The sequence below is a fragment of the Aethalodelphis obliquidens genome, unplaced genomic scaffold (assembly GCF_003676395.1).
Source record: "Aethalodelphis obliquidens isolate GAN/ISIS:26980383/991018 unplaced genomic scaffold, ASM367639v1 scaffold50, whole genome shotgun sequence".
In the NCBI taxonomy this organism is placed as follows: Eukaryota; Metazoa; Chordata; class Mammalia; order Artiodactyla; family Delphinidae; genus Aethalodelphis; species Aethalodelphis obliquidens.
In genome coordinates, this window is record NW_020837994.1 from 5,164,477 (window position 1) to 5,177,114 (window position 12,638).

Consider the following 12,638-nt stretch of genomic DNA (forward strand, 5'->3'; position numbering starts at 1 on the left):
GCAGAAAGAAGAAGCCGGGGGTGGCAAGAAGGATTAAAAAAAGACTCCATCTGCTATAGAACCGCTTCCAGCTAAAAGTGAAAAACACAAGTTTTTTTTTTACGGGTCCCATCACAACTCTTTTAAAAAAAGAAAGGAAAGAAGGAGTATCTGCTTGGAGGAAGCTCCCCATGGGAAGAAATTTCTACAGGACCAACAGCAAGCAGGGGTATGGACTGCACAGCTCCAGCAGATACCTCTACATAGAATACAGTGTGAATATTCCTTTGGGAAATATGAAACTTGAGGGGCTGCCAGTGGTCTAAGGTCTGCGTTGATGAACCCACAGAGAAGCAGAATTACTGAGTGAAAAGAGGATTTTTCTCTCTATTTGAAGAAAGGAAACTAAGACCTCAATCAAGTGACTTGTTCACATCACCCCAGAGTTGTGATGTGAGTTCAGGCTTCCTCGTCCCCAGCCTACAGACTCACCAATCCAGCCTAATGGCTGGATTAAAACTCTAGAAGTTACTAAATTCTTGGAATATTCGAGCCCAAGGATTTCAGCAATATGGGTTGGTGAGGAGGGAAAACTGAGCCAGCGGTAGGACTCTGGTGGAAGGGGTCAAGGGGTGCTTCCAATCTAATACATGGTGTCCACAGGGGCGAAACTATCGGGGCTTGGTTCTGGCAGATTTTCATATTCCAGGAGGTCCAGGACAAAGAGACAGCATATTATAATGCACAGTCAGACCTGGGTTAGACTAGAATCCTGGCTCCACCATTTTCTAGCTGTGTGTGACCTTGAGTCAAAATTGTTGCTACCTCAGAGGATGACTATGAATTTTTAGTGAGAATTTACGTAAAGTCCTTATTTTACATAGAGTAGATGCTCAATACACAGCTCCTATAATTTCCTTTTGTGGCCACTGAAGGTGAGATATCAGTACAGGATGCTCCTCACATAAGGCAGGTGCTGACGCTAACACCCAGGTGATTGGATGGTTCTCAACAAGCCTCAGAAAAAGGAGAGCAGCAGTTGTATTTAGGAAGAATCTCAGGCGGATGAGAGTTGGATAGCCCATCTGAACCCAGCCAAGGCTGGGTTCAGAGAAGGGTTTTAGTCCTGGAGTGCTAGGCAGGGAAGAAACACTCAGTTTCTTTATTTGAAAAAAACAGAAGCAGTTGATAAAAGTGATTAAATGAAATAAAGTACTTAAGCAAAAGTAGGTAGTCAAATGTTAACTTCCTTCCTGCTTTCCCTCAGATTCTGATTCTCAGTGAAAAGAAACACTGACTCGGGTGATTAATCTCTCATTCCTTACCTGAGGGTTTTATAGATGTAATATATATACTTTCAAGACAGCTTCTAAATTACAACATAACCTATTATGTGGCTGAATCTTTTTACATACCAGATTCTCCTATGAGAGGGAAGAAAAGGCCATTTGTCTTCATCAGAAAGATCTCACAAAAAATCCTAAACCTCTATCAGAGACAAATAATACCCTTGCTCTGGTAATTAAACTGCTAGACATCTAATAAAATAATCCCTTAAAAAGAAGTTAAAAGTTAAAGGGAATATACTGTTTAATAGACAAAGCTGTTGAAAAATACGGACTTGATTATTTGTCACCCCCTTAATACTTCCCCTCCTTTTCTTCCCTCACTGAGACGGTGGTGCATGGGCTGGTGCTTCCATCCTTGGTGATGCCTCTGTTACAGAATGTCCCTGTGATTGTCTGGTTATGTCTGTCCCCTCCACTAGACTATGATGTCTGAGGGCTGGAACTCTATGGTTCATCTTTATAGTTTGTAGCCTCAGTGATTATGACAGGGACTCTCACAGAATGAGTGTTCCATGAAGATTTGATGAATGAATGAGTAAATGAACAATGTATGAATGAATAAATATTCCCACCAAAGAAAGCAAGCCCAGATGATGTAGTTCTACATATTTGAATTTGAATTATACTTAAATTCTATATAGTAAAAGTAGGGATTCAGAAAATAACTATTTTTTAAATATGTGATTTTTAAAAAAGATATTTGCACCAAGAGTAATTTTTGCTACATCTCAAGGATATGTTTTTCTTGGTAGGGACACCTCTAATCCCACAAGGGAATAGTTCTTAAAAGCAATTTGCTTTCTGGTTCCTCCTCCACCCCATTATACCTATTTCCTAAAAAGCTGACGTATTCCTTGGACTTATTTCTCACATTTATGAAAGCTTTGAGACTAGGGGGTCTATGGGTTCTTTCTCCCAATTTTTAAAAATTCCTTTCTTATTTTATTCTTTTTTTTTGCATGAGTATTTTATTTCTTTATCAGGAATAAAATAAAATGAAAAACAAAAACAAAATCCATAAAGCCTAAAATAACAAAGATTTGGGGGGGGAAAACAAAAAAGTCCACACAGGAAGCAAAAATTATACCAAAGAACTTAAGAGTAAAATGGGGGCTTATAATCCTTTCTCAAGGAAGATCACATAATTCCTAGGGCAGGACATCTAGCCCAGGCACAATCAGCTACATAATTTGCAGAGCTCAGTACAAACTGAAAATGCAGGGCTCCATGATCAAAAATTAAGAACTTCAACACAAATAAGTGGAAAGATATCTTATGTTCATGGATTTGAAGAATTTACATTGTTAAAATGTCCATACTATCCAAAACCATCTATACATTCAGTGCAATTCCTATCAAGAGTCCAATGGCATTTTTACAGAAATAGAAAAAAACAATCCTAAAATTCATATGAAACGCAAAAGATGCCAAATAGCCAAAGCAATCTGGAGAAAGAAGAACAAAGTTGGAAGCATCACACTCCCTGATGTCAAAGTATATTACAAAGCTATAGTAATCAAAACAGTATGGTACTGGCAGAAAAACAGACACATAGACCAAAGGAACAGAATAAAGAGCCCCAATATATGGTCATTATTTGACAAGGGAGCCAAAAATACTCAAAGGAGAAAAGTCTTTTCAATAAACTGTGTTGGGGGACTTCCCTGACATTCCAGTGGGTAGGACTCCACACTCCCAGTGCAGGGGGCCTGAGTTCAATCCCTGGTTGGGGAACTAGATCCTGCATGCATGCTGCAACTAAGAGTCCCCATGCTGCAACTAAGAAGTCCACATGCTGCAACTAAAAGATCCCGCATGCCACAACTATGACCCAGTGGAGCCTAAATAAATAAATTTAAAAAGTGATGTTGGGAAAACTGAATATTCACATGCAGAAGAATGGAATTAAAACCCTATCTTGGTACAACCACTATGGAGAACAGTATGGAGGTTCTTTAAAACTAAAAAAAGAACTACCATACAACTCAGCAATCCCATTACTGGGCATATACCCTGAGAAGACCATAATTCAAAAAGAGTCATGTACCACAATGTTCACTGCAGCTCTATTTACAATAGCCAGGACATGGAAGCAATCTAAGTGTCCATCAACAGATGAATGGATAAAGAAGATGTGGCACATATATACAATGGAATATTACTCAGCCATAAAAAGAAACAAAATTGAGTTATTTGTAGTGAGGTGGATGGACCTAGAGTCTGTCATACAGAGTGAAGTAAGTCAGAAAGAGAAAAACAAATACCGTATGCTAACACATACATATGGAATCTAAAGAAAAAAAAAGGTTATGAAGAACCTAGGGGCAGGACAGGAATAAAGACGCAGATGTAGAGAATGGACTTGAGGACACGGGGAGGGGGAAAGGTAAGCTGGGACAAAGTGAGAGAGTGGCATGGACTTATATATACTACCAAAATAGATAGCTGGTGGGAAGCAGCCACATAGCACAGGGAGATCAGCTTGGTGCTTTGTGACCACCTAGAGGGGTGGGATAGGGAGGGTGGGAGGGAGACGCAAGAGGGAAGGGATATGGGGATATATGTATATGTATAGCTGCTTCACTTTGTTATAAAGCAGAAACTAACACATCATCATAAAGCAATTATACTCTAATAAAGATGTTAAAATAACAAACAAACAAACAAAAACCCTATCTTAGGACTTCCCTGGTGGTGCAGTGGTTAAAAATCTGCCTGCTGATGCAGGGAACATGGGCTTGAGCCCTGGCCAGGAAGATTCCACATGCTGCGGAGCTACTAAGCCTGCATGCTGCAACTACTGAGCCTGCGCTCTAGAGCCTGCAAGCCACAACTACTGAGCCTGCGTGCCACAACTACTGAAGCCTGTGAGCCTAGAGCCCATGTTCCACAACAAGAGAAGCCACCACAATGAGAAGCCTGTGCACCGCAACAAAGAGTAGCCCCCACTCACCGCAACTAGAGAAAGCCCACATGCAACAACAAAGACCCAATGCAGCCCAAAATAAATAAAACAAAACAAACAAACAAAAAAACCCTATCTTACACAATGCACAAAAATTAACTTGAAATGCATAAAAGATGTAAGACCTGAAACCATAAAAATCCTAAAAGAAAACACAGAGGAAAAGTTCTTTGATACTGGTCTTGGCAACGATTTTTTGGATATAACACCAAAAGCACAAGCAAGAAAGGCAAAAGTAAATAAGTGGGACTACATTAAACTAAAAAGCTTCTGTACAGCAAAAGAAACAATCAATAAAATGAAAAGGCAGCCTAAGGAATGGGAGAAAATATTTGCAAACTTCATGTCTGATCAGGGATTAATATCAAAAATATATAAGGAACTCATATAACTCAATAGCAAAAACTCAAATAACCTGATTAAAAAATGGGCAAAGAACCTGAACAGACCTTTTTCCAAAGAAGATATTCAAATGGCAAACAGCTACCTGAAAAGGTGCTCAACATCACTAATCATCAGGGAAATGTAAATCAAATCAAAACCACAATGAGATATCACTTCACACCTGTTAAATGGCTATTGTCAAAAAGATATGAGGTAAGTGTGAGCAAAGATGTGGAGAAAAGGGAACCCTTGTGCACTGTAGGCAGGAATATAAATTGGTACAGCCACTATGCAAAACAGTATGGAGTTTATTCAAAAAATTAAAAATAGAACTACCATATGACCCAGCAATGCCACTTCTGGATATATCACTGAAGGAACTGAACATACTATCTGGAAGAGATATCTGCTCCCTCATGTTCATTTCAGCATTACTTACAGTAGGCATGACATGGAAACAACCTAAAGGTCCACTGAAGAATGAATGGATAAAGAAAATGTGACTATATATTTAAAAAATCACATTATATATATATATATATATATATATATATATATACACACACACACATTCTATAGACACACACACACACATATATATATATATATAGTGTGTGTGTGTGTATGTATATATATATATATATAATTCAGCCATAAAATGAAGATAATCTTACCATTTGTGACAACATGGATGAACCTTCAGGCCATTACGCTAAGTGAAATAAGTCAGACAGAGAAGGACAAAAACTGTATAGTCTCACTTATATGCAGAATCTAAACTAACCAGACTCATAGAAACAGAGAATAGATTGGTGGTTTTCAGGGGCGAGGGTGGGGCAGGGGAAATGGGTGAGGATCAAAGGGTATAAACTTCCAGTTATAAAATGAATAAATCCTGGGGATGTAATATATAGCATGGAGACTATAGTTAACAATACTGTAACAAATGCATACTTGAAAGTTGCTAAGAGAGCAGATCTTAAAAGTGCTCACTACACATGCACTCCGCCACACGTACGTCTTGTTTATTCATTAATGGACATTTGGGTTGTGCCCACATTTTGGTTATTATGAATAGCGTTTCTATGAACATTCATCTATAAATTTTTGTGTGAACATATTTTCATTTCTCTTGAGTATATGCCTAGGAGTGGAATTGCTGGATCATAGGTTTAAGGTTTTAAAAAACTGACACACTGTGTTCTCCAGTAGCTGTATCATTTTACTTTCCCACCAGCAATGTATGAGGTGGAATGTATGAGCAATGTATGTTTCTCCACATTCTTGCCAACAGTTATCATTGTCCATATATTGATTGAAGCCATCCTAGTGGGTGTGAAGTGCTAGTGGTATTGCTTTGCATCTTCCTAATGATTAATGATGTTCAACATCTTTCCATGGGCTTACTGGCCATTTGTACATCTTCTCTGGAGAAATGTCTATTCAGATCCTTTGCCCAATTTTAAATGAGGTCATTTGTCTTTTTCTTGTGGTTATTGAGTTGTAAGAATTCTTCTTATATTCTAGATACTAGACCCTCATCAGATATGATTTGGAAATAATTCCTCCCATTCTATAGGAGGAATCTCTTAACACTATTGATTCCTCAGCCCTAAGCCAGATCTACTGAATTAGTACCTGTAAGTTAGATAAAAGTTTTTAGGGTGATTCTGATGAGGCACCAGGTTTGTGGACAAATAATCCAGACCAGAGCTTCTCAAACTTTAACGTGCATACAAATCACCTAGGGATCTTAATAAAATGTGGATTCTGAGGGAAATAGAAAAATTCAGTAGAATACCACAGTAATAATGGTTGTAAACACGATCCACTGATAAAAGCTAAAATTAGTGCGCAAAAGTTTAAGGAGAAATTGGATATTTGCACATGATTAAAGTATTTCCTCCAAACTATTTATTAATTACAAAAGCAAAGATAGTAGTTTTACAGTGGAGGAACTTGGCAGATACCACCTTAATCAAGTGATCAAGGTTAACATGACCAGTAATAAGACGTATTGACACCATGTGCCCCCTGATACAACGTGCAGAAAAAGGCACATCACCTCTGTGGTAGTCTCCCCAAAACTTCAATCTAACCATGAGAAAACACCAAATGGAGGGACATTCTACAAAATACCTAACCAGTACTTTTTTTTTTTTTTTTTTTGCAGTACGCAGGCCTCTCACTGTTGCAGCCTCTCCCGCTGCGGAGCACAGGCTCCGGACACGCAGGCTCAGTGGCCATGGCTCACGGGCCCAGCCACTCTGTGGCATGTGGGATCCTCCCGGACCAGGGCACGAACCCGTGTCCCCTGCATCGGCAGGCGGACTCTCAACCACTGCGCCACCAGGGAAGCCCCCTAACCAGTACTCTTTAAAAGTGTCAAGGTCAAACAAGACAAGACAGACTGAGGAATTGTCATCACAGATTGGAGGAGCCCTGGAGACAGAACCACCAAATCTAATGTGCTATCCTGGATTGAATCCTGAACAGAATAAAGACACTGGTGAAAAACAGGTGAAATCCCAATACACTGCAGTGAATAGTACTGTACCAATCAATGTTAACTGCTCAGTTTTGACCACTATACCTGGTTAAGCAAGATGTTAACATCAGGGAAAGCTGAATGAAAGACATATGGGAACTTGCTGTACAATTTTTGCAACTCTTCTGTAATTGTAACATTATTTCAGAATAAGAAGTTTTAAAGATACGCAGATTCTGATTCTGTAAGTCTGGGTGGAAGTCTTCTGCATTTCTAATAAGTTCCCAGGAGAGGTTGACGCTGCTGGTCCACAAACCCCACTCTGAGCAGCAAGAATCTAAACCAGCGGTTCTCAAACTTAACCGTGCATCAGATCACCTGGCAGGCTGATCAAAACACAGATTGCTGGGCTCCACGCCCAGAGTTTCTGATTCAGTAAGTCTGGAGTGGGGCCCAAGAATTTGCATTTCTAACAGATTCCCAGATGAGGACGATGTTGCTGATGAGCTAGGAATGGTTTTTGTTTTAAAGGGCTGTAAAAAATTTAGAAAACAGGTATATGAATCAGAGACTGTATGAGGCCTTCATTTATGTACAGAAAACGGATGCTGAGCCCCAGACCCTTGCTACTTAGAATGAAGTTTTCAGAAGACACTAATGCCTAGGTCCCACCCCTGAGGTTCTTGGTTAACTGATTTGATACAGGTCCTTGGCATCAGCATTTAAAAAATGTTCTTCTACTTCTGATATGTAACCAGGCTCAGGAAACTTCTAATTTAGGGTCTCCATCTGCCTCAAAAAAACCCTACTCCTCAATCATCCCAGAGTTGAGGATGAGCCCCAACAAATGTCAAAGGGCGTTTCTGCAATTTAAAACTTTTATTTTGAAAAGTTGAGCTACCCTTTTTTTTTTTGAAGGTTAACAAAACCCAACACAAATCAGAATTTCCCCCTCTTGACTGTCCCTTCCCAAGTAAGTATAATGAACACTGGATTATACATCAATAATAATCACAAGGGATCCCAAACCTCCCCCTGCCAAAAAAAAGTGGCAAGGATAACTGTGCAGGATGGTCTGAAATAGACGGCAGGAACGGACAGAGATGCATCAGAGAAGGGATAAAGGTGTGAGTTGCCCATGGGACGGCTGACAGTTAACAGGGCACAAAGAGCTAGAGAGCTGAGGGAAGGGGAGAAAGGTGCAGACCTGCGAAATGTGGTGGCATGGAGGTACCTGAAGAAACACCATCAAGTACCTCGAGCTTCATCATAACCCCAACATATCTGTTTCCCACTTGAGCATAGTTAGTGCTAGGAGGCCCTCTATGTTTGGCTACCCCTTCACACTCTTACCCTTTGCCTACTACTCCTCTGCCACAGAGGAAAGCCTTTAGCTACAGGTTGTTCTCCTGGTTCAAGGAATATGAGGGCCATCATCCTAGCCCCAGCTGCCCAGCCCCTCCCAGGAAGTGCCTGGCCCCTTCTGAGAAAGATCCGTGTTTGTTCCCATACCTGTGCTCTCCTCAGCCTGATTGAAGCCACAGATCTGGCAGATGCTCTGGACCCACTTATTCATGTCCTCCTCCGTCTCGGCCACCAGGTAAAAGGTGCGCTCGCTGGTCTTGATGTCGAACACAAAACTATCCTGCAGCTCCTTCTTGTTGAAGGTCAGGCCTGCATCCACCTGCTCGCAGAAGTTCAGGTTGATGATGCGCAGGGGCTTCTTGGAGTGATCATTCTTGTAGTATTCCAGAACATCTGGGTCACCGCTCATCCGCCCACTCCGCAGGATAAACCAGCGTTTCTTCCAGGCCTGAACAGGAAGGAGTAAGAAGAGGGTGGAAAGTCATTAGTTACTTCAAAGCTTTTCACAGGTCCTCAGATGTCACCAGGTTAAGGGTGGGGACTGTTGCACCTGCAGGCTGAGCACGGCCTCTATCTCCGTTTCTTATTTCCCCAGAGTTTCAAAAATGAAGGATGACTAGAATGCGTGTTAGTGCAGCATTTCACTATGGAAACAAGGTCTTACCACTATGAGATGAGATGTGGCATTCCCACTTTTTAGGTCAGGAAATCTGATGAGGACTAAAACACTTTAGAGCAATTATTCCATTAAGCTAGAATACAGACTCAGACGCACCTTTTAGTCAGGGTGGGACTTGCAAAACAGTAACATCTCAGTTTATGGATGGGGTCCCCCAATAAGACATGGTGAGTTGAAGCAACAATGTCATACACAGCAAGTAGCAGAGAAACAAGTTTCCTAACTTTCAGTACACTGCTTTTTACCAAATCAAGATACCTTGGAAAAATCACATAGAAACCCTTCTAAAACTTCTCTGAAGCACATAACTTCAGGATTTCCCCATCTCATTCACTGCTATATCCCTAGTACTTATAATAGAGCCCTGCACGCACTAAGTACTCAATATACATTACTGAATGAATAAACTCCTTACATCCTGTCATACTATAGAATTTAACACTAGATTACATATTCCCTTATGTTGTCTTCTACATTCCATCTCTTCAATGAGACTGAGTGATCTGTGAGCAGACACCACACAAAGTAGTAAAAAGACATCACATATAAAACAGCGCCTTGGGTTGAGTCTCTGCTTTACCACTGACTTAATGTGTGATTTTTAGATAAAGTTATTTACTTCTTTGGATCATCTACAGAATGAGAGTCAACATCACCACTGCCTGTCCTACCTACCTTATAGGGTTTATACTATGCAAACACACACAAAGCACTATGTGTACAGCCCTAAAGCACTGCAAATGCCAAGGATCAGACTGTCGTCACAATTCGTTACATCCTACTGGGACCTTCACTCCGTTAATCCTGCCACCTTGCACTCTCACCTTCTATCCCTGTCCTCACTTCCTTCCCTACCTAACTTGCTCCTGTGATCCATCATTATCATCATTCCCTTGCTTTTTTTCTCCGTTTCTCTCCTTTATCTGGGAAACCACAACCCCTGGCTAAGTCTAATGCTCATCCTACTCTGCCTGTTCCCATTCAGCTGTATGTAGTTGGAGAAAATCACACAACTACGTTGGCTGCTCTCACTTTAAATTAAAGCGAGCCCTTATGCTGCCTGACAGTCCTATTACATTTACCTGGTCCATGATTTTCTCTTGCTCTTTGGCAACAGTCTTTGAACTTCTCTCTCTTTATTTTTTAATTTTATTTAAAAAATTTATTTATTTATTTATTTTTTTGGTTGCACTGGGTCCTCGTTGTCGCACGCAGGCTTTCTCTAGTTGCGGCGAGCAAGGGCTACTCTTCGTTGCAGTGTGCGGGCTTCTCATTGAGGTGGCTTCTCTTGTTGTGGAGCACAGGCTCTAGGCGCGCGGGCTCAGTAGTTGTGGCTCGTGGGCTCTAGAGCGCAGGCTCAGTAGTTGTCGGGCACGGGCTTAGTTGTTCCACGGCATGTGGGATCCTCCCGGACCAGGGCTCAAACCCATGTCCCCTGCATTGGCAGGCGGATCCTTAACTGCTGCGCCACCAGGGAAGTCCCGAACTTCCCTCTCTTTAAACCTCCAACACCTCTACTCTTTGGTATGAGAAAATACAAGCAAGCAAAAGAGAATGTACACATGTTCCATCACCAAATTTACCAATCTGTCTGCATTTGTAGCAAAGTAGTTTGTTACTAGGGAGCATGGACAGTTCACCCAGTCTAAGGCCAACCTTCTTCCACTTGAGCATCCCCTCTCACCTACAAGTGGACATCACTGTATCTCTGGAATCACTGCATTTTCCCTCCCTCCTAGGATCATTCCCATCAGGACCCCAACGTCTCCCAACCAAGAAAAAAAACGAGAGGCTTGACTTGATCCCACATTCCCTTCCAGCAATGGCCCAGTTTTCTGCTCCTCTGTACAGTAAAACCTCAAAGAGTTTTCTATAGTACTAATCATTGTTTCCTCTCCTCCCATTCTTTTCTTGGAAGCAGTCTAATCAGGCTTCCCCCGGCTCCCCCCACCCCCCACTAAAATAACTCAACAGAGGTCTTAAAGACTGCAACATTTGCATTTCACTTGATCTCTCAGCAACATCTGATAACAGTTTATTATTCCATTCTCTTTGAAGCACCTTCTTCACTTGGCTTCAGTGCTCACTCAGTGCTAGTTCCTTCTCATCTCCCTGATCTCTAAATGTTAGAATGCCCCAGTGCTCGGTTCTCAGACTCTTCTCTTTCTATACCCACTTCCTAGGTTATTTTATTCCACTTTACAGCTTTGCAAGCCATCTAACTGCTGCAATTCCTAAATTTATATCTCCAGCCCAGACCAGTCTACTGAACTCTAGAGTCTTACATTCAACTCCTCACTAATAGGCATCTCAAACTTAAGGTGCTCAAAACTGAGCTCTTGACGTCCTCCAAGCCTGTTCTTCCTGCAATCTTTCCCATCTCAGTTACAAGCAGCTCCAGCCTTCCAGTTGCTCGGACCAAAAATCTTGATGTCATCATCAACTCCTTTCTTTCCCATTCCACATCTAACCCAACAGCAGATCCTGTCGGTCCAAACAGTTCAAAATACATCTACGACCTGGTCACTTCTCCACACCTCCACTGTTAACTCACTTGATTGAATCCACCATTTGGTCGTCTTCCTGCTTCTATGCTTTCATCCTGCAATCTATTCTCAACACGGGTGCTGATGCAAATCAGAGCATGCCACTTCTCTGCACCAAGTCTCCACTGGCTTTCTGTCTCACTCAGAGTAAAAGCCAAAGTCCTCACAATGGCTAGTGGGCCTAGTATGACAGTCCCTCATCCCACAGCTCTCCTTACCTCCTGCCACTCTCCACCTTGCCCGTTCTGCTCTTGCCACACTGGCCACACAATCCTGCCTCGGGGTCTTTGCTCTGGTTGTTCCCCCTGCCTGGAATACTCCTGCCCCAGACAGTCCCATTATTTATTTTTTCCTTCAAGTCACTATTCAAGTGTCACATTACTGGACAGACTGTTTTCCTGACCACCCAACCCTCACACTCTCCCGCTTACTCTGCTATACTGATCTCACTAGCACTTACGCCACCTAAAACAGCACATTTTTGTTGATTCTACCCACCTCCCAGGATGTAAACTCCGAGAGGGCAGGGATTGGTTCTTTTTATCCCATGCTGCATCCTCAGTGTTTAGAATAGTGCCTGGCACAGAGGTGGTTATCAATAAGTATGTATTGGACTAATTAATGAATCATTTTCTTACATGAACACCTTACAGAATCTAGAAGGTCATGGGGATATAACTGGTACCTGATGAGCCATGGTGGAAGTGAAGATTAAGGTATAGGATAGAGCTGAGGAAATAAATATAAGTACCATCCACTACAGTCACCTAAAATCTTGCCCAGGCCACTACTTACAGAACTCTGTGTGCATCTGTGTGTGTGTGTGCAGGCATATAATGAAAGTGTGTGGGTAGCAAGGTGCATTTTTAAAAGGTATTGAAGC

The 12,638-nt window shown here is 41.6% G+C and overlaps 1 protein-coding gene across 2 annotated transcripts in view; it reads right to left on the minus strand.

The window, feature by feature from the left end:
• Positions 1–12,638, minus strand: part of GAB2 (GRB2 associated binding protein 2) — a 174,752-nt gene that overhangs the window by 44,119 nt on the left and 117,995 nt on the right. For both annotated transcript variants that reach the window (XM_027083506.1, XM_027083507.1), the window contains exon 2: positions 8,678–8,978. In XM_027083506.1, the coding sequence (XP_026939307.1) occupies positions 8,678–8,978 (301 nt within the window). The remainder of the gene's footprint in view (positions 1–8,677; positions 8,979–12,638) is intronic.